Source organism: Polyergus mexicanus, unplaced genomic scaffold (genome assembly GCF_030449975.1).
Source record: "Polyergus mexicanus isolate NDT 795.1 unplaced genomic scaffold, iyPolMexi1.0 SCAF_13, whole genome shotgun sequence".
NCBI lineage: Eukaryota > Metazoa > Arthropoda > Insecta > Hymenoptera > Formicidae > Polyergus > Polyergus mexicanus.
The window spans coordinates 2,613,824-2,639,256 of record NW_027223333.1 but is presented as its reverse complement, the minus strand read 5'-3'; the positions used below and the strand labels follow the sequence as shown (position 1 = coordinate 2,639,256).

Below are 25,433 nucleotides of genomic sequence, written 5' to 3'. Positions count from 1 at the left end.
TTCCAAGGTTAATAAAAATCGGCACAGTCTTGTAACAGCGTTTGCTTGTTCCGTCAAACATCGTCCTACGTACGATCGTAAAATGCAGCATGGTAGTGGAAAGCGAGAGAAACCCGACGTCGGACAAATAACGAATAAAATCGGCAGCCGTTCTGCGAGAGTTTACACGACGCGTCATGGAACCTGTATCCAGCGGGCCCAACGTGCATCCCGACACGCATCGTCGGGAACGTTGTCTTCGCTCGCTCAATTTCCCCGTTTATCACGGATAAACAATGTAATCGGCGATATCGGGAAAGGCGTATATATTGTTTATGTCTCGTTATACGCGCTTACCAAGTAGAAACCGTTACTTCGCTTTCTATCGCGTCGTTTATTGCGAATGTCGCGCGTTGCAAATAATTCCTTATGCATATCCGCGATACGTTACTGTAAAAATACAATAATAACGTTGCTGTAACAGAATATGTATTCAAATTTTGTAAAAAAATTCCGAACATTTGATCGGAATGTACATAGCTCAATAGGAAATCGTCGAAACGAATGAAAGTACATACACGTTCGACGAAATCGCAATTGCACTTGCTACTCGCGTCATCGTTTAATCCGTCCGATGCTCTCTTCTCTAAATTATATTTCAACGATGCATCATACATGATACGCAATTTCAATTGACGGCCATAACAACGACCTGTTCGGTCATCTCGCGATCATCTTCGCGGGAAAAAAAAAAAAAAAATTGATTTTTTTTTTATCTTGATTTATATCATAAATATGTAAATTTTACGGTCTGATGTTTTTTTACTCTGATAACGATTGTCATGTATTGTGACGAGAAAGATAATAAAAAGAGATATAACTTCTATAAAAAAATATAAAACCAATTTTGCAAATCATGGCTCGGAGATATTTGCAATCCTCATTTTCAATTTTAGCTTATACTGTCAGATTATTTATAGTTTTAAAATAGCGTTTTCATAAAGATATATACTTCAAATATAAACTGATTATTGTTAATTAATACTGATCGTTTGTTTGACTCCCCTTTTCGATCGTTTAACTTAAAAATTAAATTTGTATAGAAAACTATTTAGTTTTATTTACATATATATATATATATATATATATATATATATATACATACTTTTTCTTTCATTATATATACTTTTCCTTTTACCTCTCGTTTGAAAATAAACAAAAAGACGTAAAAACTGTTTGTTTCAATTTTAACCGATATTTATGTAATATATATCATAAAAAGAACAAAGAAAATCTCGAAAAACTTACATATCTATTAAAATTTTGATAATACCACGTTTCATGAGCCACATCTACATAGATAAATATATCGAAAAATAGGATGCTGAATTATGCAAGCTGATTATATACAGAACTTTGCAAACACGCATCTAAGTTTCTTTCGAGATTATGTATATTTGTACAGTATTACAAAAGATCTATTCGAAATTTCGTTCCTTTTTTATCGTGCAAGATTTTTAACGTCTTTCTAACCGTATGATATTGAAAAAAAAAAAAAAAAATTGAAAGCTTCTCATAAAGTTTCAAATATTAGAAAAGATATTATGAGAGAACTAATGCGAGATCGATTGGCGAATCAAATTTATTTTCCTGGCCGTTCGTAAAATAAAAATCTTTAAAAGGATATTTAAACAAAAAAAATTTCCCAAAACCCGATTTAAAAATATATCCCGGGTGTATCTTGATTTTTCCGTGAAGAAATTCTTTTCGAAAGTCCTAGATCTTGAATTGAATATTATAAATCTAATGTACAATTCAATCTTATGTGATCGCTTCTGTGCGAAAAAAAAGGAAGAGAATTAATCACACTTGAACCTTGTATCTTTACATCGGCATAAAATATCACATCGATCACATCAATGAAATGTAATTCATCAATCTGCCCTATGGGGGAGATCAATATACAGTTATCGAAAGACACATGAGAATATTATATAACATATTGTATTTTACAATTATGGCTTTATTATTACTGCAGAGAAGCGAGCACGCATTACATCAGTGATAAAGATGATTTAAATGCGTGTGTTAAATAACAAAATACTCCTTTTTTTGCGAGAGGAATTACGATCGTGGAATATGTTTATATGTATGTTAATGTATACATATTATCAGAGTAAATTCATTTGTCTGCGACGACAAAATTGAAATAGCTTCGTTGTAATTTAAAGCCGGTCCCACGTATGAGCGTGTATAACGTTTAACGTTCATGCAACGCGACGCGATTTCTTCCGCGAGACGCGCGTGGCATATTTATCGGACGCTCAAGAAATTGTACGGAAATCCCAGACACCCAGAACGAGAGAAGGAATTCTAAGAAAGAAGATTTGGACCGCAACTTCATGGATGATGAAAGAAATTCACGTACTCTGAAATCATTACACGACGCTTGATGACGCAAGCAATAACAGGAAAAAATTAGCTAAATTAATTATTGGCTAAAATAATCATCAGTTTATTTATGATAATAAATATCTGAATCGGTTCAATTTTTTTTTTGGGGGGGGGGGTAAAACGAATAGCTCGTATGAATAAAATATATAGTGTTCCCCGAATGTTCCCCCGAAAATGAAACTTAATAAATCTCTTGAAAAAACGATAGAAATAAAAAATAAGAATCTTTTTCTTTTATGAAAAAATAAAATTAATTTTTTTCAATTAAAATAGCACGTAATAGTAGAAAATGAATAAAGACGTGAAAAAAGTAACTGTTCTCAAAATATCCCCTCCTAGCTAATACACTTTTGGCATCGAGTAATGACCGATCTAATCGCTTTACGGAATTTCCTCCTGATTCGACTTTAATCGATCAAAGAATAAGTAACAAAAACGCTTTTTGTACGTTTGAAACTGGTTATATCAAAATTTATGGAACGTACAACAATCATTTTGATCTCATTTGAAAGATGATTTAATTTTCTACAACTTTTGTTTCGGTACTTTTTGTTAAAAGACGCACGTTTTCCATGATATTTGGAAAAATGTGTAAAATAATCACGATTTCAGAGGTTTTTGAGCGATAACTTCTTAAGAAAACATTTTTCTATCCATGTTTATAGAAAATTTTTTGTTCAGAATTAAATTTCCTATAAGATTTCAAAGTCTGGCTGAAACGTTCGGGGGGGGGGGACGCGCCCCTGTATGTATAATATTATTTCTTTTTTACTATAATATAATATATGATATTACCGATATAATATATCGTTCTGTCTTTGTATCTCTGTTATTTTATATAATATCTTTATTTTCTTTTTAATTGTGTTTAATCAATCTTGTTGCTCTCTTTCTATTTTCATTCATCTTCTGTATGCTTATTTAGTATATGTATTCGTGGATAAATAAATATCTATATGCATTAATGCGATTTACTTATTTTACTTAAAATGTTCGCTCTAAAAAATGTTTATCCCATAAAATAGATAAGAAACAGATTAAACACAGATGATTATTGTCAATATCCCTGCCAAAGTTTTTTTATCATTACCCGAAAAAAATGGACTTACGTAATTGTATAACATTTTTTTTTTTTTTCATCACATTTAATTTATATTTGAAATTTGGCGCGATCGCGCTATAATTATATACGTCTTAATATGATCTTATATCAATTTTTCTCGAGTATTTAAATAGCATTAACTCATATATAGGTGTTTATTTAGCCTTACAAAATTAATTTACTTCTTTTTATTTATCATAGGCAAGGTTTGACCATAGGTAAGATTTCAATGACGTAATATCTGAAAATATATACAGAAAATGAACAGAGTGGGGGAGGGGGTGGGAGAAAAAAAACAATAAATCTAAAATATTCAGTTTATCTAGTACATCCTCGCGTATCCTATATATTCGATATCTGTTAATATTTATTATTATTGAATATATTTCTCTCTCGTTACTCTTTTTCATGTAAATACTTAAATACAGAGTTTTTCGTAACTTTGTTGTCGGTTAAAATCTCGTCCTTTAATTTACGCATACGTGACGAAAGTCTGTTTGCCTAATATATTGCTTCCCGTCACACTTTCTAGAGAACACAAACTAGTGACGTACGTGCCATCGGAGTTATGCATGATGAAGAATATACGCGTATGCGTACATAATCGAGTCGGTGAGTCGCGTAATAATAGACGCGATCAACGAAGTTTCTATTGTTAGTTGACGCGTGACCCGGCTCACGTCCAGAATCGGTCATTATGCTCATTTATAAAATTATCACGTGATAATTGCAGAGCTCCGAAATAATTCAAGTACGATACCGCTGAAAATTTTTTTTATTATTGATAAAAAATTCGTTATTTCGTATAAAATATCGGGGAAGAAACGAATTATATATTCAAAATTTCAAACTTTATTAAAAATAATATCAAAAAACTATTATAAATGAAACTAACGTATGTGTGTTCACTAATATTTAGTAACTAAAAATGTGATTTCAAAACCGACACACGCGTGCGCGCGCGTGTGTGTGTATATAGGGTGGATCATTTTAATCGATCCACAGGAATATCTCGAAAACTGGACCCGATAGAAAAAAATGTTTCAGACAAAAGTTGCATCGTCTCGAAATATTCGCGTGGATTGATTAAAATGGTCCACCTTGTGTGTGTATATATATATCAGTAAAACGCAAGAAAATTTCAAAAGCTATAGGATGATATTATGTAATTATTAATATAAGATAGGAAATTCATCGAAAAGAAAACTATTGTTTGAAATTTGTGCGCCACGTCACTGCTAAATGACAGATCTAAATTTTTATCAGGGAGGACCGAAGATGGGTTCGAGTGCGCTCCGAGAAATATCAAAATATATGTATATCGGGAAATTTATAAAAATCCACGAGATCTTATAACGATAAACATATTCGGCGTTTGTCGCGCGCACTCGCGCGTGCCTCCAAAATTGCGTGTAGATAAACGATTCCACGATCTTGAACGATCGAAGTATCGCATATTCCGCGAGAACATAACCTAAACGAGCGAAAATGAGGAATGATGACTGACTTACTGTATAATACGCCGGAAAACACCGGTGATGTCATCAAGAAGGCATCGTCCTTGCCACCCCTTCGATACATTCAATTAACTTTCATATCATCCCGGCGTTACTCAATTGCATCGTGTCGCGCACACTGACATAGCAATGCTGCATAAATGTAGGACCAATGCAGACAGCAGACGACAGGTCGTGCACAGCCTCGCGACATCTGCAGGACATTTCGGGAATGCGTTGTAGCATTTATGGATTATCTTTTCTATCTGATAATTATCTTTGCTATAATATTAATATAATCTCGATTTTAAATCACTCCGAATGTAATTAATAACTACATAATTCTATCTTCGGTTGTATATAATTAAATATTTTTAATCCAACAGAAAAATTGCTCCGATCACAAAAGAGCTTCATTCAAAAATTATTAATCACGTTTTTATTATTATTTATATAGAATTTATTAACGCTGGCGATTGGTTTCGGAAAAATTCTATAATCCTTCCTCTCTTTCGTGTAATCTAAAAATAAAATTAAATACATAACTGAATATTTGAGGTAATATGGACAAGTAAAAAAAAGTTTTGTGCTGTAAGTATTGTCAACTGCTGTAAACTGTAGTATTGTCTCAATTACTGATACAATAAGTATTTTTTAACATTTAGCATTAATTCGAATTATATTTGAAATGTAAATGTATTCAAATGGATAATATAATATGTACAAATATAAATATATGAAAAATGAATATATATTCATACAGCTGTAAGACTAAAGATAATAGCAATTATAATGATAAGATAATAAAAGATTGAGAATATTTATATTATATTACAATTATTACACATTACATTACTGTAACATTACATATATATATATATGCGATTATATATTAGGTGTACAACTTTGCTTCCGCCGTTTCTTTTCCGAAATTCGAGGCTTTATTGCAAAAAACTGGTTATACATTTATGATTCAAAGTATCGTCCATTCCCAATGATCGTGCCAATTCTTTTTGACTTTGACTCGAGTCTTCATTAAGTAATGCCTCCAATTCTGCATCTTCGAAAACCTTCTCTCTTCCACCGCTATGCCGATTTTCGACGCGAAAATCACCGTTCTTGAAGCGTTGAAACCACTCACGACACGTTCTTTCACTAATAGCGGCTTCACCATAAGTATTTGAGAGCATTCGATGAGCCTCAGCCGCAGATTTCTTCATATTAAAGCAGAAAATTAAAACCTCCCGCAAATGACGAGAATTTGGCTCGCGTAAACTGACATTTTCAATCGAGAATAACTTTATGATGCAGACACAGATCGACTAATGTTTCTATGGGATTATGTTGACAGATGCCCAAGTTTATTGCACGACGTCTATGATCTATTTATTTCGACCACTACTTACCGCTAAAGCCATCTATAGGAAAACGGCGGAAGCAAAGTTGTATACCTAATATATGTATAAATATAGAATTATATATGTAATTTATGTACAAAACTCGCGTGTTATAGCGAGCAAATTATCACAGAAAACCAAACATTGTTATAATACATACACTTTTAATTATGAACAGTGGCCGATTTTTGTATTTCACCCGAATGCCTGGCGTGATTCATCATCGATTCCACGCGATTTGCCGTCTCACGCACGACATCGGATATCTCATCCGGTAAATGATCCAACGTGGGAATATGCGCTGATAATCGTTTATAGACAGAGTCCCTGTTGCTGTCTTTTTTGTGCCGTCTCTGTTCCTCGTACTTGAGTTGTTGCTTGAAAAATATTGCATTTTTGATAAACTCCAAGGTATTCCTAAAACTTTTCTCGGCACCTTGCATGGTCTTGATAGCACTGACAGCATATTCCACATCGTAGCATCTGCCCAACAATTGCTGCTGCAACGCTAGTACTTCCACGCGTTTCTCCACCATTGGCGGTAACGCTTTCCTCACGTGCTCCTGCAGCCTATAAAAGGCGAGTGACGGTTCGTTGGCGACGATGTGCATGTTCTCCGATATACGTTCAGTCGCTGCAACACGATATCAGGTAAATATACCAAAAAAAGTAAACACGATGTAAAGTGAATTTAACAAATTTTTCCTTAGGAAAAGATGGATGTTAAGATTCATTACATTACATATTACGTTATAAATTAATACAATAATACTAACCCTTTTTAACTTTTGTTTCCAACTCTTGATCAGGTTGATATATTTTCGCCGCCATTATTTCTTGTTATATCAAACAATACCACAATTTCACAATGTGAAACGTTATAGATAATATTAATTCGACATCTTATAATATAATAATTAGTTCAATTATTTCTTATTCTTTATGTGCATCAATGTCATATTGGTAATCGTCTCATATTCTTCTACAATGTATTATATCTCACCCTTTTCAAATATAGTCCATTGTTCTTTCTTCCTTTCAGCCCAATTGTTTTTCTAATTAAAGCATATAGAAAAACTGAAGAGTAATAAAGCCTATCGCACAATGCTAGGCGATAAAGGCCATCACACACAAAATTTCGTAAAGCGACGTCTACAATAAGCGGCATCTACAATAGAGATTCTAAACCCTAAGCCTTAAGAAATTGACCAATCACAGTCAAGTATGAGGAGAATACTCGACTGTGATTAGTTAATTTCTTAAGGCTTAAAATCTCTATTGTAGACGCCGCATAAGCGTTTCCGCGTCCTGTGTGCAGAAGACATAAAGGTGCCTTTACATGGCAGTATCAAACGTCGATTTCGCGTGCGGAAGTCAATAAACGATATCCAATGAGAGCACTGCTTTTTATCTTTACAGCGCGTACCGGAAGTAGCGGTATGTGTACGCAAATTTGTCACTCGTGTGCACTTGTGTCGGAAACGTGGCAGGCGAATGGAGCGCTGTTGGCGAGTATTCTCCCTACCCCCAAGTTTTCTTGCGTCTTGTATGGGATCGAATGACACGAGACGTTTTGTGCGCTGAAAACAAGCGACTATAATAATCACCGTGGTCGCAACGAATATTTTCCACGTAAAAAGAATAACGTAAGTTTCATTCATTTTTCACACACTTGTAAGCATATTCTCACATTCACGATACATAAATGCAAGTAATTTTCCACAAAACTGGCCAAATCACTTGGTAACATAATTTTCAAGATTGACGGTTAAATTGACATAAGGTTGACATAAAGTCGTGATTATAAATTAATTGATCGATTCGCATGTGTTAACGGGATCTTGCAACGAAAATTGATAATGAATAATAATTAATGAAACCTTTTTTAATTTTGCAGAAAATGAAGTGGCACATCTTACTCGCAACATTCGCTATGTTATGCATAGGAGTATATGCAGAAGAGGAGGAAAAGGCTGCTAGATTATTAGTCTCTAAACAGATACTTAACAAATATCTAGTAGAAAATATGGATATAGTTATTAAGGTATTGAGAGAAAAGTATTTTGTACATTCAACACTTCAAATATTCATAGAGTATCTTATTAAAAAAAATATTCTTTTAATGACAATCTCCCATGATGGATATATTTTTTTGTCATTGAAATGTATTGTACATATACTCTATGAATATTTTACATATTCTTAGTAAAGTATCGCACACAAACACATCTTTTTATTTAAAAAAATGAAATTAATTTACAGTATACTATTTATAATACTGGCAATGTGGCTGCATCTGAAGTTGAGATCACAGACAATTCATTCCATCCAGACCATTTTACTCATGTGAGCGGCGAATTAAACGCTAGAATTGATAATGTGCCTCCTTACACAAATGTAAGCCACACTGTGGTTGTGAGGCCACGAAAGTTTGGATATTTCAACTTCACCTCGGCTGAAGTTTTATACCGTCGTTTTCAAGAAGCTCCTAGATTACAAGTGGCTGTAAGCAGCGAACCTGGCGAAGGACTCATTGTGGCATACAGAGACTATGACAAACAATTTTCATCTCATGTGGTAAGTACAATTGCAAGTATCATACAAATATTATTCATAATGAAAGATTATAGAATCCTGTGGAGAAATAGCCTCATAGAAATAGTTATTTTGAAAATTTAATGGTAAGTAACAAAGCGAATAATTTATATAGTAGAGTATATATACTTATAAATAGATACAAATTATATATTTTATGGCTCTTGTGTACATTTTTATATTTAATTTTTCATTATTTTGTGAGCTTTTAATACCTAATTGTATTTTCTTTCCATGTAAGACTATTATAAATTATTTCTATATTAATAGAATGTCATACACATACATACACAATTGCATAACAATTGTTTTCTTTGTAACAAACTTGTAATAATTATACTGCATATGTAAGAAAGTTTTATCTAATCTAAAGTAAATAGATTCATCCATACATTCATGTATCCTACAATTCGAATGTCATTTTCTCAATATTTCCATGTTCCATTCTGTCTCATAGATCGATTGGGCCGCGTTTGCTGTAATGACTCTACCTTCTCTACTTATTCCATTCGCCTTATGGTACTCGAGTAAATGTAAATACGAGAAATTATTGAAGAACACGAAGAAGCACTGATCATATTTTAAATATTAGTTTCTTTCAGGAATACTTCTAGGTCACTTTATATAAATTGTATAAATTTTCCTATGTCATTGTAAGAAACATGATTGTTCCACACTACGTACATCTACTTTTGTAATAAATGCTATTGTTTATCAAAAATCGCGTTTCTTCTTCAACATGAAATATATCCTTAATTATTGGACTATACACATATCCTATGAATATATACATTTATCACAGATTCTCACAGAATACATATAAAAAAAATAAGATTTCTTCAAGATGACACACGACGTATTGTATATGTCATCAACGAGTTTACTGTTATTTTATTTACGTAATCAAAAATATAGCTTTTCATACGACTAGAGACTGTATACATCATTATTAAAATGAAACACACTTAAATTGTGTATCATGGCGATGTTAACAAACAGATTACAAGTACAAACAATTATATCCCTATTGTACACACGCGCATAATTGTCACAGAATCGTACAGTTATATATATATATATATCATCATTTTGTGTGTGTGTGTGTGTATGCAATATTATTGTACATATCGTATTACATAATAAAATGATGCGTAGATATCATTTCATAGAATGATGTGTAGATATCATATCTATTGCGTTAAGCAAAAATATAAATATGACATTGTATGAAAAATTGAAAAATTTCATTCTCCTGAAATGTCAAAATATTTTTATGATTTTGTGTACAACAAAATGACAGTAGTTTTAATTTTAAGGCACGATTTTGCGACGATTGCGCATTTATCACGAAGGTAACTTAATTGAAACATTAATTATATTACGTATATCAGGCCATTTTATGTTAACGAATGTAATGAATTACTCTCACAAAATTAAGTATCGTGACTGAAATATTGAACGTTTTTTAACTAATTTCGGGGCAGATGTTTTATAACGATCTTTGTCAATAATTCGAAGATCTGACCTTCGTATATATTCGATGTTATATCGAATAGTCTAATATCATTTGAGATTTTTTCATATATCTCTCCTTCTAATGTATGGTGTGCCGAAACTACGCGGATCGCCGTAAACAGGCGATTCAAACGCTGAGAATGGCCTTAACGGCGAAGTTGACGGTCTACCAGTCGAAGTAGGAGTCGTACATGGACCACTAACCGTTTTCTTCAACATTGGTGGAGATTTATCAGCTGTAAAAAGAATATATTCCCATTATCACACATAAATGCCGACATACAAAAACACTAAAGCAGACATTGCGATGGTAACATTAAGTATTGAAAAATCGCATACCAAAAATGCTTCTATTCCTGACTGCTAAATCAATACTCGTCACCCTATGTTTCCATACTGAAAAACATAAGTATATTAGTAATACTAATATCTTTTTTTATTAATAAAAATAATATGCAAGTTGAAGAATTTCAAATTTGATTTTACCATAGAAGATTGTAATCACAATAACGGCGAATGTTCCTAGTGTATATCTGTGGAAATATATATAATTCACCCATTGCACTCCAGACATAGGGATGAAGTGATTATGCCTTGACACGCGTATGTGCAGCTAAAAAGAAACAAGTAATATAATAATTATATCTCTGCGATGTAAAAAAAGATGTATTTATAAACACATACATGTACAGCTTACTTACAGATACATTTTGTTTGGTCAAATCATTCGCAATGAACACTCTTTGCCCTTGAATCTCATCCTGATTATGCGTTAAACGTAGTTTATATTGCATGTTAGATTTGGAAACATATTGTTGTGAGATGACGACTACACCATCTGGTACATCAATCTAATAAAAAAGTTAGCAGTGCTATTACATAAAATAAACGGACAGAGTAAAAAGACAAACTTCAAGTTCTCAACAAGCATAATTTTGGTTAAAAATAAGAAATGATGGGATTATAAGATTTATCAATAACTTTTATTATGTATAAGACATTATTTAATTATGTATAAATTTTAGCAAAACAAATATATATTTATAAGATTTTCATATAAAAATTACTTACAGAGAGATGCTGTAATACTGACGGCAGTCCATACACTTCGACCATCATCGAGGGCGCGCCGCTTTGAGCGGTGACGAATACAATTTCCTTGGCGTCGACATATACAGGCGGTAAATAGACGAGTTCTAAAGCCGCCGATTCGATATCTCGGCTTCGGGCACTGATTTGAATACGGCTGTCTAATATACTAGCGGCTATTGTCGGAGAAGCCATTGATACAATGTCGCAGTAATAAAAACCTACGATAACGAGAGAAAGGAAAAGAGATAGTTATAACCGACGCTCATCTATCATTATTATCATGGAAATTATTGCACAACCAACCTGTCACGATATCAAAACGTGGCTTCACGAGGAACAGATCCCGTACGTCGATTGACAAAGTCGACGAGATAAATTGCACGTTACACGTATAGGGAAACGCGTTCAACGTGAATGATGATAATGTACGGCAACCACCTAGACCTCTCGCCAACACATTATTCTCTTTGATCTCCTCATCTTTGCTCTTCAGCACGAGCGGTACACTAAAAATTTCCGTACCAGTGATATTCCTTCCTCTCAGAGGAACGATAGATACCTGTATAAAAAATCAGCTTTACAATGTCATATATCTTTCTTTCTTTTTCATACATAAAAAAAATATATTGTTTAAAAACTATTATACTTTTCTGTAACTTGTAATTACCCGTGAAATTGGTAGAATATTGACTTCTATCTCACTTTGCACATGCATGGCGAGACTGTGCTTTATAATGGCGTGGCCGACATTTCGGGCACGACCTATACCGGTAATAGGATCCACCAATAATACTTCAGGCGCGGATGACTGCCAGTATCCCGGATCCCCGTCGGACGAGAGGAGCGGCATGGAAAAGCATATTACGTCGCCGACAGTCAGAGTCGTTCTTGTCGGGAATACGACGTCGCCAATCATCATGTGAACGTAATCGAACATTACGTTGGGATATTTTTCGTTGAAGACTTTCACAACCAATTCGCCATTCTCGAGGAATTTCGCGGTGACGATGCTATCGCCCGATGTAATGAACGACGCTAAATCGGCACGATTCAACGTAGCTTTGACATTGGCCTCAGCGGCATGGAATCTATTCCCTACGTTATCGTAATACTCGACAACGTACTCCAGTTTCATTCCTTTCGGTAACATATTCAATTCCTCGCCGTTCCGTATACGCAGCTTGGACTTCAAGCAGAGCATCATGTAGTGAATAGGCTTTACTTCGACGAGAACTGTCAATGATTGTCTCAAGTTGTATGCTTCCGTATTCGTAATGGTGACGATCGTATCTCGGCCGAGATTCTCGCCGGCTCTTACGATCCCGTTCTTGTCCACAGTTACGGTGGATCTCGGGGCGGGGGTTAAGGCATGTGACACACCATCTTCCGTGAATCCGATGTCGTGAGCGTTTGACAGAATCTTATAAATTGTCGTGCCATGCTTGTCACGATTTGTTTGCAGTCGCAGGACAGAATTCGGCGACATTAATATCGGCGAACTTGCCGTTGCTGGATCAATCAAGCGCAATTCCTCGAAGATCTCGATCTTCACAAACGTGGTATAAGTGATATCGCTTTTGCTGGACAGTACGTTACTCGGAACGGTGACATTCAGATGGATCGTCGCTGCGCCAGGACTCACGGCCCGTGCCCTCAGCGACACTTGATTCTGATATCGAACGTTGATGCCAGTACCCTCGTACATGTTGTGCAAAGTAAGCAGGCTAGGATCGCTCGATGACCAGGCGAAGCTCAGCGGCAGCTGCATGGAGCCGATGATGAGCGGCGTCAGATAATCGGGAATGCCAAACGCCCAAAGTGGAAATGTCGCTCCCACTTTCACCCGGTTTACAGGAGTCGAGATCTTCATTCCTTCGAGATGTAGTGCATGTATGTCGGCGCGATCTTCCGAGTAGACTACCACTTTGTTGCCCTTGGCGTCAAGTCCGATGGCGCGGACACGAATCCGCGTCCGACCTGCCGACTTCCCCTCGAGAATCCCGTTGCGAGGATCGACGCGCAGAATATCACCGCTCTCTGTCGAATATTCGATCTCGGCGTTCAGTGGACCACCGACGGTTTGCATCTGATAAATGGTGCCGATCAATATCGTCAGATTTCTCGGTTGTATTCGCAGCGGCAGGAACACCTGAACAGTAATTGTTTCGCTCCTTATTTCGCGGTCGCCCCTTTTTACAAAGGTCAGCTGACTCTCACCCTCCGATACGCCGTGAATCTTGTATAATATTTGTTCATAGGGCGCAGTAACCTGTTCGTTGGCGGGCAACTGTTCAATCTCGATGTACTTGTTATCGATCTCCACGCGGAAATCCAACGCGTCGGGAGATGGCAGCCTGACGACGTGGCCGTTGGTATCGTATAGCCTCAACGCTGCTGTCACGCACTTTCCTTTCTCGATCTTATTCACGATTTCGACTTCGATTGTAGCAAGTTGTTGCACTTCCAAGTACACCTCCGCCGATTTCGAGGGTAGACAGAGATCTACCAGCGTCATACGAAGCACGCCTGGTTTCCTTGGCGTTACGCTGATCGTTCTCGTTGCATCCATGTACCGAATGTCTGCTATTTCGTTTGAACTGAGGACAAATTCGTAATAACCCGAGCCTTGGCTGACTTGCAAGTACGATTTCATGCTCGAATCGTTCAGAATCATCAATTTGTCGGGACTAACAACAGTATCATTCACCAGAATCGTCTCTATAGAAGCCTCTATCAATGGAGTCTCTACTCCGCCTCTCTCGTTTTCGATGGGAAAGGGCGGCCATTCCGGCGTGATCTTGAGTTTATTAAAAACGAGTTTTTGATAGCCAGTGACAGTTGCGAATATCGTAAGAGTACCGTGGTGCTTCTTGAAGATAATATTCTGATAATGAGTCTTCGGCAAAATCACATTCACATCCGTCCAAATCTCCTCTATCGTCCCGGAAGGATGCTCCACGACGCCATTACCAGACGGTTTCACGTTCCACTCGACGTTTAAGCTCGTAATATTATCAAATTGCTTGCCATCCTCATCCTTGACGATAACAGAAATTCTTAAAGGCTTGTCGCTATGCGCGATTATCTTGTCCACATTCTGTCTGATCGGACAGTTTTCATTGTCCATGAATTCTGGCCGCAGATAAATATATCTAGGCTTGCCGCAGACAATCACGATCGTTTCCGATGCATGAGTGCGTCGACAGTTCGCAAGCAGAGGCACGTTCGACACCGTATACGTTAGCGCCGTTTCGCCTAACGTCTTGCAAATTACTTTGAAGACAGCTCTATCGAACGGTCCATTTAACGAGTCCTCGTATTCCACCATCTCGACAATCTGCTCATTTGACAGATATATCTCCCGCGAATAATCTTGAGACTTATTCGTCCATGGCAGTGGTCCACCTTTAAACACCACGTTCCTCGAGGATCCCACAGAAAGTAAAGTTTTCTTACTTTCTGGATGTATCGCTATGAGCGGCTCGTATGCGGATATAGTGACGTTGTCCGTTAGCAAACGATCGATCGCATTATCGTCGTTCACGTTATACGCCACGGTCACGTCGGACGTCCCGATAGAGCGATAATTGATAACAGTTATCACGGCACACGCAGCACCAATCGATTGTACGTTTTTATCATATGTCCGTACAAAATTCTCATCCGGAATATACACCTCAAGATTTACATCTTTGCAGTCGCTGAAGGGTATCTCTTTGACATCGGTACCGTTGATCAGTTTCCCGAATAACGCGACATGCAGATGAATTGGTTCTCCTATAGCCGCTTCCATGTTATACTCGATAATTTTCAGCCTCGAAGGTGATAATACGTATATCTTCGCTGTGTCCCTGTTATATTGATTCCTCGCCATCGCCACGGTCACATCCGCTATACCCGCCGACAGGATTCTGATACCGCCGTTTTGTGAGACAGTCACTATCGACGGTTGTCTGCTGAACCAGACATATGAGCCATCTCCCCCATTCGCCCTTAACATTATATCGAATCTAGAACAAAAATAAATGTAAAAATATAAAAAGGCAAAAACAAAGATCTTTTTCTCTCCGCAGTAATTTATAATTACAAGTTAATAATTTTAGTAATATATTTATTAACGAGAAACAACGAACGCGTTTTTGATATTTATTTTAACAATATCAAAGTTAATTCACCTGGATTTGTTAATGATGTCCCATGGAACGGTTAAAACGCGAGGTTGAACTACGACCGGTGTATGTATCGTGAATTCGGCTCTAGTAGATGGTTGCGGGTCGAACGCAATCCTCTTACCACGTTTGTCGATTATACCTAGCAACGTCGCCTCCACGACTGTTATTCCGCAAGTTATCGGTACTATGACGGCATAAGTTCCATTTTGCGTGATCGATTTTGGCTCAAAATACTGCTCGTCAATCTTCATGGAGACTTCCATACCCTCCCCGATATGAAATTTATGATCTTTGTTATCATATAATTCAACAATGATTTCGTGAGTGTGACCCAATACTAATCCCCAGTTTCTGTTTGGTAGAACAGAGAGAGAGATGTAAGCCACCTCATGTACATTAACTGTAGCGGAAGGTAAAATGACTGGATACTCCTCGCGGACATTTTTATCGTGCAAAAATACCTTCGTACGTCCCATTTTAAGACCATAAGCGAAATCACGGTCGTTATCAATTTCTAATATATCGAAATTCTCGGCCTCCAGGTAATACTGGTTCGAGGGCAAACTAATCTCCTCCAAGCGTCCTTGACGAGTGTGCATTATTTTATATTTGAAGCTGTCGTAAGACATTATTGTTATTTCCGGTGGAATTATGATTAAATTAGCAATGACAATCAACTCAAGTTCTATAAATGGAACATGCTTATATTCAGAATGTGGTAATCTAACAGATACTTTGGCAGTACCAGTCCTAACACCTTCTATCAGAACGATATGACCTCTTTTGCCAGTGCTATCTAACACAGCTACACTAGCAGGTCTTTCGTACTGCGATTCCTCATACGTCATAAAGCGTAATACATTAATCGTAGATTTATTATCAGATAATATACGTTTGTCAGTATCGCCGATAGCCCATAGAAATTCTATGCCAGCTAGAGTCGTAAACTCGTTTCCCTGTTCGTCGTACGCTCGTACCTCGAATGCTTCGGGTATATCTTCGATGTATAATTCTCTTGTGGTGGTAATGAGATTTAAGGAAAAGATTGCATCCACTATAACATCGCATCGCAAAAAGTGACCGGAATTAATGTCTTCCGCCAAAACAATTGCGGTGTTCCTCGTTACTTCTCTCGTTATGGTTTGAATTAACACCGCTGATGAACACGTTCTGTCAAAATTCTCATTTATGGGAATCAATTGTATAACATCCAAACGTGAGGTTGACCTAAAGAAATATAAAATTAATATTAATCAAATTTCGTAAACATCATCATTTATTTCAGAATATTCGAAGATGCAGATACTATTGAAATGAACCGAGGAGGTTACGGCATCACCGGTAAAACGATTGTGCGACGACATATTTACACTCCGTAATTAAAATAAGGGCTTCATATAAGCTTCGCGCAATCATAATTTAGCGATAGTGTATCGCAACGTCGCCTATTAATGTGATAAATAGAAAAATAATCACCATTTGTAGCAACCACCATCCGTCACCTCCAGCGTGAAATTTACCGCGAAGTTGTTGAAGACAGGTAACAAAACTCGGGGCACATTCAGTTTGTGTGCCGTGGAAGTTCTCGCGACGCGAATTACGGCGACGAAGCCGACGAATAACACGATTCTCGTAAATGTTCTCGACTCGAGAAGCATGTTGTCCGCGTGTTGGCGCAATTTTCATTTAACCGTTTTTGAACCATTGAATATAGAATTGTTTCAAACATAAGCCTAGTTTACACCGTAAAGCCCGTATCGGACTATGCATTGAAGATTGAGATTGAAGATTGAAATTTGACCAATCGGAATAAAGAAATTTTAGTCCTTTTTGTTCTAATTAGTCAAATTCCAATCTTTAATTTTCAATGGGCTTAAAGCCCGTTTCAGACTATGCATTGAAGATTGTGATTGAAGATTGAAAGTTGATCAATCGGAATAAAGAAATTTTAGTCCTTTTTGTTCTAATTAGTCAAATTCCAATCTTTAATCTTCAATTTTTAATTTTCAATAGGCTTAAAGCCCGTATCAGACTATGCATTGAAGATTGTGATTGAAGATTGAAGATTGAAATTTAACCAATCGGAATAAAGAAATTTTAGTCCTTTTTGTTCTGATTAGTCAAATTCCAATCTTTAATCTTCAATCTTTAATCTTCAATGGGCTTAAAGCCCGTATCAGACTATGCATTGAAGATTGTGATTGAAGATTGAAGATTGAAATTTAACCAATCGGAATAAAGAAATTTTAGTCCTTTTTGTTCTGATTAGTCAAATTCCAATCTTTAATCTTCAATCTTTAATCTTCAATGGGCTTAAAGCCCGTATCAGACTATGCATTGAAGATTGTGATTGAAGATTGAAGATTGAAATTTAACCAATCGGAATAAAGAAATTTTAGTCCTTTTTGTTCTGATTAGTCAAATTCCAATCTTTAATCTTCAATCTTTAATTTTCAATGGGCTTAAAGCCCGTATCAGTCTATGCATTGAAGATTGTGATTGAAGATTGAAGATTGAAATTTAACCAATCGGAATAAAGAAATTTTAGTCCTTTTTGTTCTGATTAGTCAAATTCCAATCTTTAATCTTCAATCTTTAATCTTCAATGGGCTTAAAGCCCGTATCAGACTATGCATTGAAGATTGTGATTGAAGATTGAAGATTGAAATTTGATCAATCGGAATAAAGAAATTTTAGTCCTTTTTGTTCTAATTAGTCAAATTCCAATCTTTAATCTTCAATCTTTAATTTTCAATGGGCTTAAAGCCCGTATCAGACTATGCATTGAAGATTGTGATTGAAGATTGAAGATTGAAATTTGACCAATTAGGACAAAGAAATTTTAGTCCCTTTGATTCTGATTAGTCAAATTCCAATCTATAGATATAGTATATCTAGACCGAGTGTTGAGGAGTGGGGGTGAAGATGCACGTAGAAAAGGACATACTCTGTTTCGTTCTCCTTGCCTTCTCTCTCGCTCGCACGTAGTATGACGAAGGAGAGCGCTACGCTCTGCGCGAGCGAGAGAGAACGCAAGGGGCAGAGTATGTCCTTTTCTACGTGCATCTCGGCTCCCACTCCTCAACACTCGGTCTAGATATGCTATGTCTATGATTTGGCCTGACGCCTGACAGCTGTGATATGCGTGATACGATGTTTCGTTGTGATGTTTACACCTTTTGATGACGTTCATTGACGGCGGTTATGAGAATCGCGAAAAAAAAAACGAGCGAAGAGATCGTTCGCGATGTGAGATGCGAGATCCAGTATTCTCGTTTTGAGTATGGGTGCCTAATACGCACGTCAGCGTTATCAGTGTATATATCTGTATATATCGTAGATTTTTCATTTCCTCGCAATGCGTACCTGATTTAATTAGCACTTTTGATCGCTGTATTGTTTGTAAAATCCACGTCGAAAAATACGCGGGATGTCCACTCTGCGGAAGAAAGCGAGCAAAAAGTCAACGACCAGGAAAACCGACACTCTTGTAGGAGGTTAAGTGCGCTCTTATCACGTATATATACATACGCATTTAAGTAAATCTATATGCGTGGCAAAATTAATTTAACGTAAGATTACTTGATACTATTCTATACGACTGTATATAAGTATATAGACGCGTTTCGTGAAAATTATATTTTTGTATACAAGAAATATGTTATATCTTTGCACATAAATATTAGTATTATATATTATATTATGAAATTGAAACGTAAAAATTGTGAATAAATAGTTTATTGTATTTATAAATAATAATTATTTTAATATTCGATAGCGTAGATGTGACCATTGACGACTTTGCTAATACTTTACGAATCCGGGCAAGGCTCAAGAAATCTATTACAAATGTCTCCAATGAAGGTTAGAGAACCATTTATTTGATTTATTTTATATCTCGTAAACTATTGTTGAGAGAAAGTACATAAAGATTTCAGTTATTTGATTTAATCTCAATGTTTTGTATTCTCTCATTTCTTCAGTATTATAAACATGTGATTTTCATTTTATTTAGTAAAGCAAGAAGCAACGATACAAGAAGAAAAACCTGCATGGGACAAAATGGACGAAGAGAATTTATTGCAAAGTAATGTAATAGAAAGTAATCACGGAAGCAAATATGATAAGTATATTATAATAAATGAATATGGTAAATAATTTACATTAATTCTTTTTTTAGTTATGTCTGGTACTAATACAAGAAGGAATAGGAGAAAGTTAAAATGTCAGGAGAATAATGATAAAGAAGAAGGTAAGTGAAATATTCTGTAATACTAAAGAAAAAATTTCTAAAATGAATATGAATATATAGAATATCACTTGCAATATATAAAATGTGCTATATTTTTTCAATATAATGAATTACAAATTTTCTCTCTATGACAAAACTTTTATTTGTTGAATAGGGATTGATTATCCATTAGACATATGGTTTATTATTTCGGAATATATACGACCCGAAGCAGTAGGAAAGTTTGCACGGATTTGCAAAAGTTCTTGTCATGTAACCACCACTGCAAAATTTTGGTTTCATTTATATAAATCGTAAGTTTTTTTTATTGTTTACCATCTTGCGATATTATACATTAATGCATATGTAATATACTTGATATTTAATTATACTTGTGTTAATGTGATTATATTATATAATGTAGTTGTATATTATATAGCAATGTATGATTAGTTTGTTATTTTAGATATTACAAATTTGTACCAAATTTACCCGAGCATCTGCAGCCACAATGTATGAGATTACATGGATTAAGAGCTTGCGTTATCAGGGCATTACATTACAGTTATTTCACATCACGATTACAACGGGAAGTAGACGATATGTCTTATTTACGACAAGAGGAACCACATTCTCTTGTGAAAAGAAAATGCACTCTTATGTGGCATAAAGTAAGTCACAAATAATTCTTTGTTCGCATTTAAAATTCCAAGTAAACTTATAACTGTTTTTTGTAATGTATCTTTAAGTATCAATTTTTTGAACAGTAATTTTTTAACTATATTGGATTTAATTCTTTTCATTTTATGCTACACGATAATATTTAAACATATAATATATTACAGAAAGGGAAAATACGATGGTATTTTTATTTTAAACTGAAGGAGATTTCCAAAACATGTAAGAATTCGTTAAAGCAAAATATACAACAATGTGATACTAAGAAAACTGAATTTCTCGAAATGCTGGAAGATGTGGCTGTTAATCCCGAAGAAGGTTGCAAAGTGCTTAGGGTATGTGGCATCATAATATTTATATTTGTATTATAAATTCACGAGTAAAAAATATTTTTAGATAATATTTCAATTTTCTACTCTTTGAATAGAAAAATAAATATTTTTTATTTCTAATAATTTTAATATATTTAACGATTTATAGGTAACTTGCTTAAAATATAGTATGCTACCACCAGTAATCGGATTAGTTTTGCAAACAGTATCTATGAATTTAATGCCTGGCTTTAGAGAACATCGACTTCAACTTGGATTCGGAACGTCGGATGTTCCTAGTACATTAACCAATCAAGTTATACTTCGTGATGTTACTGAGTACCGTATCTTAGATTGGTGGGATCCCACTTATCCTCATCAGGACGCGAACTATACAATCGAATTATTGACAAGTGATTCTTGGGACTAGAATTTATTATACAGATTGTTCTTATATTTTGTGTATGGGAAAATAGAAAAATCTTTAAATTTTATAAGACAAATATATCTCAATGTGATGAATGCAAAATCGTTCAAATTGATACCTTTTCTTTCCCAATGCTTAATTGTATAAATAATTTTATTATCATAACAATGATACAAGATATAGATGAAAACAATGCAAGAATTACGTAAAGCGGTTTTTTATATACATTATAGTATAGAAAAAGTATATACAACAAAATAAAATCTCTAGGAATATGTATAAATAATAAATATTCAACATACTAATCTGATTTGAGAAAACAGTTCAAAAATTTGAGACTTCGTATTTTGCTTTTAAAACTTTCAAACTGTTAGGATGATTTACGATTTATAATAGTATAACTGACGAAATGATAATATGTTTAAGTCATTTCTGAACAGCACATTTTGATACAATTAAAAATTATTGCTATGAAAATCTTATTTCTTAATAGCTGCTTCTACAGCATCTATTAATTCTTCTAGATGATGTATGTTGGTAGTGGAGATATTCAGATCTTTGATCTAAAAGATATAAATAATGAGACATGGAAATCTATTTTAACATAAACGTGGGTACATATTTGTTTTCTTACTATGTTTGCGTAACCGTCCACATCCACCTTAAGTTGAATACGTATCTTTTCGTCATCGCTAATACCCTGTGATTCTGAAGGCAAACTTCCAGTAGACTTGTCGCGAATCTTTTTTAATCTTCTTAAACTCTCCTCAGTCTTTTGTACAGACGTCAACACATCAGTAACAAATAACAAATAACTAAAATGAAAGATTCAATATTTTTATTGCATATACATATACTGCATATATATCTTTTCAAATTTTCTTTCCACAATTTTGTATTAAATGAATTGATTTATTATTATTTACCTTTCTGTTAGTGAAGACAAAGTTAATTCTAACCAGAGAATAACAGTTTCAGGAATGATTTTGTTATAATCTACATAGAAATTAGCAAGGGGAACTATTGCACTCTTTACATAAGGACAAGGTTTAGTTGGCACATCTCGCTTTGTCCTTCTAAACAATCTGGGAATGTCGCTAACTTGTTTCAAATATGTTACACATTGATTTGACAGCTCATTTGCGATTTCTTTTGTAACTAAGGGTAACAAAGTTGTTAGATTTTTTGATGTTTCACCCAGAGAATCTGCAATATATATAAATTGATGCAATCAACTAAATAATTATAATATTTTATATATCATTTTTTGTGTTTGTTATGCAATATTATACCTTCTAATAATTTTAATATAGCAACATTCTCATTTTTAATTTTTGACTGTACTATTTGTAGAAAAGATGGCAATGCATTTATCAGTTTATTTATATCAGTATACAGATATACTAAAAAGTTTAATCTTGTAGAATGCTCCGAATCATTTGAATTGTTCGTTTCATTTATTATTGGCCATACCTTTAAATAATATAAAACTCTGGTTATTTTTTCTATATATAATTTATCTAAATCTCAATTTGTATTATATATATATATATATATATATATATATATATATTGTATATATATAAATCATCAAATATATGAAATATTAATAGAATATAATAAAATCAATGTATAAAAGAAATACATACTTGTTTCATTGCACTTTGACACCAAGTTTGATATCTTGAGCATATTTGAAGACTGAGTTTCCAGAACCTGGCAATAATAACAATGCATTAGTTTTATAAGACATTTTAGAATTGCAATAAAAAAATAATTATTACAAAGATACACACTTGTGAAATAATTGGTACAAATAAATATTTTCTGCCCAAATCCTTAGCAGATTATCCCAAACCACATCAGTCGCATGAAGCGAGAAATTATCTTGTGTCAATGAGATCAAACTACCTTTGATCGAGTCTGGCGACACTGGCTCAACTAATACTGTCTCCACATGACCAGCTATCTCTTGAAATCGAATTTGAAAGTATACTGGCAAATTCCATTTCTTAAGAAAACCTTTATATTGTGGATGATTCCTCAATGTCATTAAAATTTCAGATGTAACACACTCTGCTTCCAATTTTGTTAAAAATTCCAATGTAGCTGTATATCTCTAAAATTTTTGCAGAAACTTGAACGATACCTTTTTTAATATATATATATATATATATATATATATATATATATATATATATATATATATCTTTTGTATTTTAAATGTATTTTATTTACACACTTTCAAATGTTTTACTTACCTTATGAAATAACACTGGATCTCCTGGAGCAAAAATGGATTTTATATATTGCTCAATCTTTTCCTCAATTTCAGCCCAAAAGCTGTTAACTAGAAAATTAAATCCTTTCACAGATATTCTGCAACATTAATAAAATCCGTATGTATTTATAAATACATAAATTAATGATATATTCAACTATATAGACATAATATATAAATACCTCTCAGGATGTAGTGTAATATCTAATAATTGTTTTAGTTCCACATTTAGAATATTTAGTAGTCTGTGATAAATACTTTGCAGACCAAGCGGATCAGTTTGAAGGTTTTCCTCATTAACCACATTATAAATTAATGGCCTTACAATTTCATGCCTTATCAATTCTTCAGCGTTTGTTATTTTATCAAGGGTAAGGTAAATTCTAAGGCAACGGATTGCCAAGTTTGAATTCTTCTCACATATACATGCTAAGAATAACTCATTCAGACAATTTAGATACAAGTTTTCCAAGTCGATACTTTCCTATTGTGAAATAATTTTAAAGTGATTGATATATTTGTCTCTCAACTGTCAGTTTTTCTCTATGAAAAATACATACTTTTCCTTGACCAATTGAAATGTCCGATTTACATCTAGATTTATGAAATTTTAATTGATTCAATTCGATTGCAGCTTGCTCCAAAATGTCGATTTTTGTAGGGTTTTCCATGAATGTTTTCATAGACAATATAGAAGAAAGCTTCTTGAGTGATTTGTATACACGTTGTAAACTATGCAAACTTTGTTTACGTTCTCTTATCTTCAAATTGTCTTTTAAATTGGTTGAGATAGTTGCGATTTCATCATCCAAAGCTTGTCGTACTTGCTGCCAATAAAAAAAAATAGATTGCATATTGTAATGCCATATTGCAATTATATAAAACAATATTTTTATAATTTATCTGATTGTGGAACGTGTCTTGTTAAATTTTTAAGTAATATGTTAAATTTTTAAGTCATATGTTCCAAATATATTTTTTTATTTTACCATAACTTCCTCTCTCAACTGTCCAAGTGGCGCTTGCAAGTCATTTATGGCTTTATCGAGCCCGATTAAATTACTGGATAGATTCACAAAATCCGCATAATCCCTATTTATTAAATCAATCATAGCAGATCTCAGTAATTTCAAGTACATGCCAAGATCATCACGCATTGTCTCCAGTTTGCCATTTTTTCTATGATCTTGTAGAAAATTATCGACATCAAAATTTTCCTACAAACAGAGCAGAAAAAGAATAAAAAAGAATATTGTATCTATTTCTTTCAAAATTATATATAAAAATATTTAAAGAAATTTTTGTCAAACCTGTACGAAATCAAGCTCGGAGAAACATAAATCCTTCGGTGCTTTCGGCAACGTGACATTATTGTTAGACATAATTATATATTAATATATCACAGAATTTGCAGAATCTAATAATAAATTTTCTTTATTCCTCGATATTCAAAGACCTGTTGTCGCTAATCTTTATATTGTGACGTGTGACAACTTGACATTTCGATTAAGGCCTGATTCAGATTTTCAGATAGCGTCGTATAAAACTTATATCAGACTGGCGTGCGTTTAAAAATCCTATCTATAGAGAGCAGCATTTGATCGACCAATTAGGACAAATCTATTTTACCCTATTACTAGGATTTTTGAATGCATCTCCATGCATCGAAAATTGAACTCGTATGGAACTAGACCAATCAGAAT

The 25,433-nt window shown here is 34.3% G+C and overlaps 6 protein-coding genes across 8 annotated transcripts in view; 2 read left to right on the top strand and 4 right to left on the bottom strand.

Moving 5' to 3' along the window:
• The window catches only part of Hmgcr (HMG coenzyme A reductase), a 29,029-nt gene extending 23,815 nt beyond the window's left edge, over window positions 1–5,214 (bottom strand). Inside the window, exon 1 of the mRNA XM_070306586.1 lies at window positions 5,047–5,214. The gene's annotated coding sequence lies outside the window, so the exon portion shown is untranslated. The remainder of the gene's footprint in view (window positions 1–5,046) is intronic.
• Window positions 5,215–5,413: 199 nt separating this feature from the next.
• On the bottom strand, window positions 5,414–7,506 carry LOC138939075 (BLOC-1-related complex subunit 8 homolog). 3 transcript variants are annotated; one of them, XM_070306591.1, is made up of 4 exons: window positions 7,432–7,503; window positions 7,205–7,330; window positions 6,589–7,062; window positions 5,414–5,552 (listed from the first exon to the last, which is right to left on the bottom strand). In XM_070306591.1, exons 2-3 carry the CDS (start codon window positions 7,257–7,259, stop codon window positions 6,593–6,595), a joined length of 525 nt encoding a protein of 174 aa, XP_070162692.1. In that variant the 5' UTR covers window positions 7,260–7,330; window positions 7,432–7,503; the 3' UTR covers window positions 5,414–5,552; window positions 6,589–6,592. The 3 variants fall into 3 exon arrangements, with proteins under 3 accessions (XP_070162692.1, XP_070162693.1, XP_070162691.1); XM_070306592.1 differs by having other exon boundaries at window positions 7,205–7,264; window positions 7,432–7,477; XM_070306590.1 differs by lacking the exon at window positions 5,414–5,552 and adding an exon at window positions 5,791–6,482 and having other exon boundaries at window positions 7,205–7,506.
• Window positions 7,507–7,894: 388 nt separating this feature from the next.
• On the top strand, window positions 7,895–9,740 carry Ssrbeta (signal sequence receptor beta). The gene is made up of 4 exons (XM_070305867.1): window positions 7,895–8,074; window positions 8,326–8,472; window positions 8,691–9,005; window positions 9,481–9,740. The coding sequence occupies exons 2-4, from the start codon at window positions 8,329–8,331 to the stop codon at window positions 9,595–9,597; spliced, it is 576 nt and encodes a 191-aa protein (XP_070161968.1). The 5' UTR covers window positions 7,895–8,074; window positions 8,326–8,328; the 3' UTR covers window positions 9,598–9,740.
• Window positions 8,662–17,480, bottom strand: Gp210 (nucleoporin 210). The gene is made up of 9 exons (XM_070305866.1): window positions 17,279–17,480; window positions 15,806–17,029; window positions 12,298–15,640; window positions 11,934–12,189; window positions 11,610–11,848; window positions 11,240–11,389; window positions 11,025–11,151; window positions 10,878–10,934; window positions 8,662–10,774 (listed from the first exon to the last, which is right to left on the bottom strand). Exons 1-9 carry the CDS (start codon window positions 17,458–17,460, stop codon window positions 10,602–10,604), a joined length of 5,751 nt encoding a protein of 1,916 aa, XP_070161967.1. The 5' UTR covers window positions 17,461–17,480; the 3' UTR covers window positions 8,662–10,601.
• Window positions 17,481–18,868: 1,388 nt separating this feature from the next.
• Window positions 18,869–21,543, top strand: Fsd (transmembrane protein fates-shifted). Its single transcript, XM_070305650.1, has 8 exons — window positions 18,869–19,299; window positions 19,586–19,666; window positions 19,818–19,904; window positions 19,983–20,054; window positions 20,209–20,347; window positions 20,500–20,704; window positions 20,879–21,046; window positions 21,192–21,543. The coding sequence occupies exons 1-8, from the start codon at window positions 19,233–19,235 to the stop codon at window positions 21,450–21,452; spliced, it is 1,080 nt and encodes a 359-aa protein (XP_070161751.1). The 5' UTR covers window positions 18,869–19,232; the 3' UTR covers window positions 21,453–21,543.
• Window positions 21,544–21,628: 85 nt separating this feature from the next.
• On the bottom strand, window positions 21,629–25,236 carry Cog2 (conserved oligomeric Golgi complex subunit 2). The gene is made up of 11 exons (XM_070305823.1): window positions 25,041–25,236; window positions 24,720–24,947; window positions 24,291–24,557; window positions 23,913–24,214; window positions 23,711–23,828; window positions 23,246–23,568; window positions 23,099–23,165; window positions 22,742–22,922; window positions 22,376–22,655; window positions 22,084–22,264; window positions 21,629–22,012 (listed from the first exon to the last, which is right to left on the bottom strand). Exons 1-11 carry the CDS (start codon window positions 25,110–25,112, stop codon window positions 21,929–21,931), a joined length of 2,103 nt encoding a protein of 700 aa, XP_070161924.1. The 5' UTR covers window positions 25,113–25,236; the 3' UTR covers window positions 21,629–21,928.
• Window positions 25,237–25,433: the final 197 nt, after the last annotated feature.

Bases quoted from the DNA above. Each gene is read 5' to 3' on its own strand.
- Ssrbeta (XM_070305867.1), top strand. From the start codon at position 8,329: ATGAAGTGGCACATCTTACTCGCAACATTCGCTATGTTATGCATAGGA. The intron at 8,473-8,690 runs GTATTGAGAGAA...ATTAATTTACAG, and splicing joins ATATGGATATAGTTATTAAG to TATACTATTTATAATACTGG. The intron at 9,006-9,480 runs GTAAGTACAATT...TCTGTCTCATAG, and splicing joins AACAATTTTCATCTCATGTG to ATCGATTGGGCCGCGTTTGC.
- Gp210 (XM_070305866.1), bottom strand. From the start codon at position 17,460: ATGCTTCTCGAGTCGAGAACATTTACGAGAATCGTGTTATTCGTCGGC. The intron at 15,641-15,805 runs GTGAATTAACTT...TTTTTGTTCTAG, and splicing joins GACATCATTAACAAATCCAG to ATTCGATATAATGTTAAGGG. The intron at 12,190-12,297 runs GTAATTACAAGT...TTTTTTATACAG, and splicing joins ATATTCTACCAATTTCACGG to GTATCTATCGTTCCTCTGAG.
- Fsd (XM_070305650.1), top strand. From the start codon at position 19,233: ATGTCCACTCTGCGGAAGAAAGCGAGCAAAAAGTCAACGACCAGGAAA. The intron at 20,348-20,499 runs GTAAGTTTTTTT...TTGTTATTTTAG, and splicing joins TGGTTTCATTTATATAAATC to ATATTACAAATTTGTACCAA. The intron at 20,705-20,878 runs GTAAGTCACAAA...AATATATTACAG, and splicing joins GCACTCTTATGTGGCATAAA to AAAGGGAAAATACGATGGTA.
- LOC138939075 (XM_070306590.1), bottom strand. From the start codon at position 7,259: ATGGCGGCGAAAATATATCAACCTGATCAAGAGTTGGAAACAAAAGTT. The intron at 7,063-7,204 runs GTTAGTATTATT...ATCGTGTTGCAG, and splicing joins GGAAACAAAAGTTAAAAAGG to CGACTGAACGTATATCGGAG.
- Cog2 (XM_070305823.1), bottom strand. From the start codon at position 25,112: ATGTCTAACAATAATGTCACGTTGCCGAAAGCACCGAAGGATTTATGT. The intron at 23,569-23,710 runs GTAAGTAAAACA...CAAAAATTTTAG, and splicing joins ATCCAGTGTTATTTCATAAG to AGATATACAGCTACATTGGA. The intron at 22,656-22,741 runs GTATAATATTGC...TATATATTGCAG, and splicing joins TATATTAAAATTATTAGAAG to ATTCTCTGGGTGAAACATCA.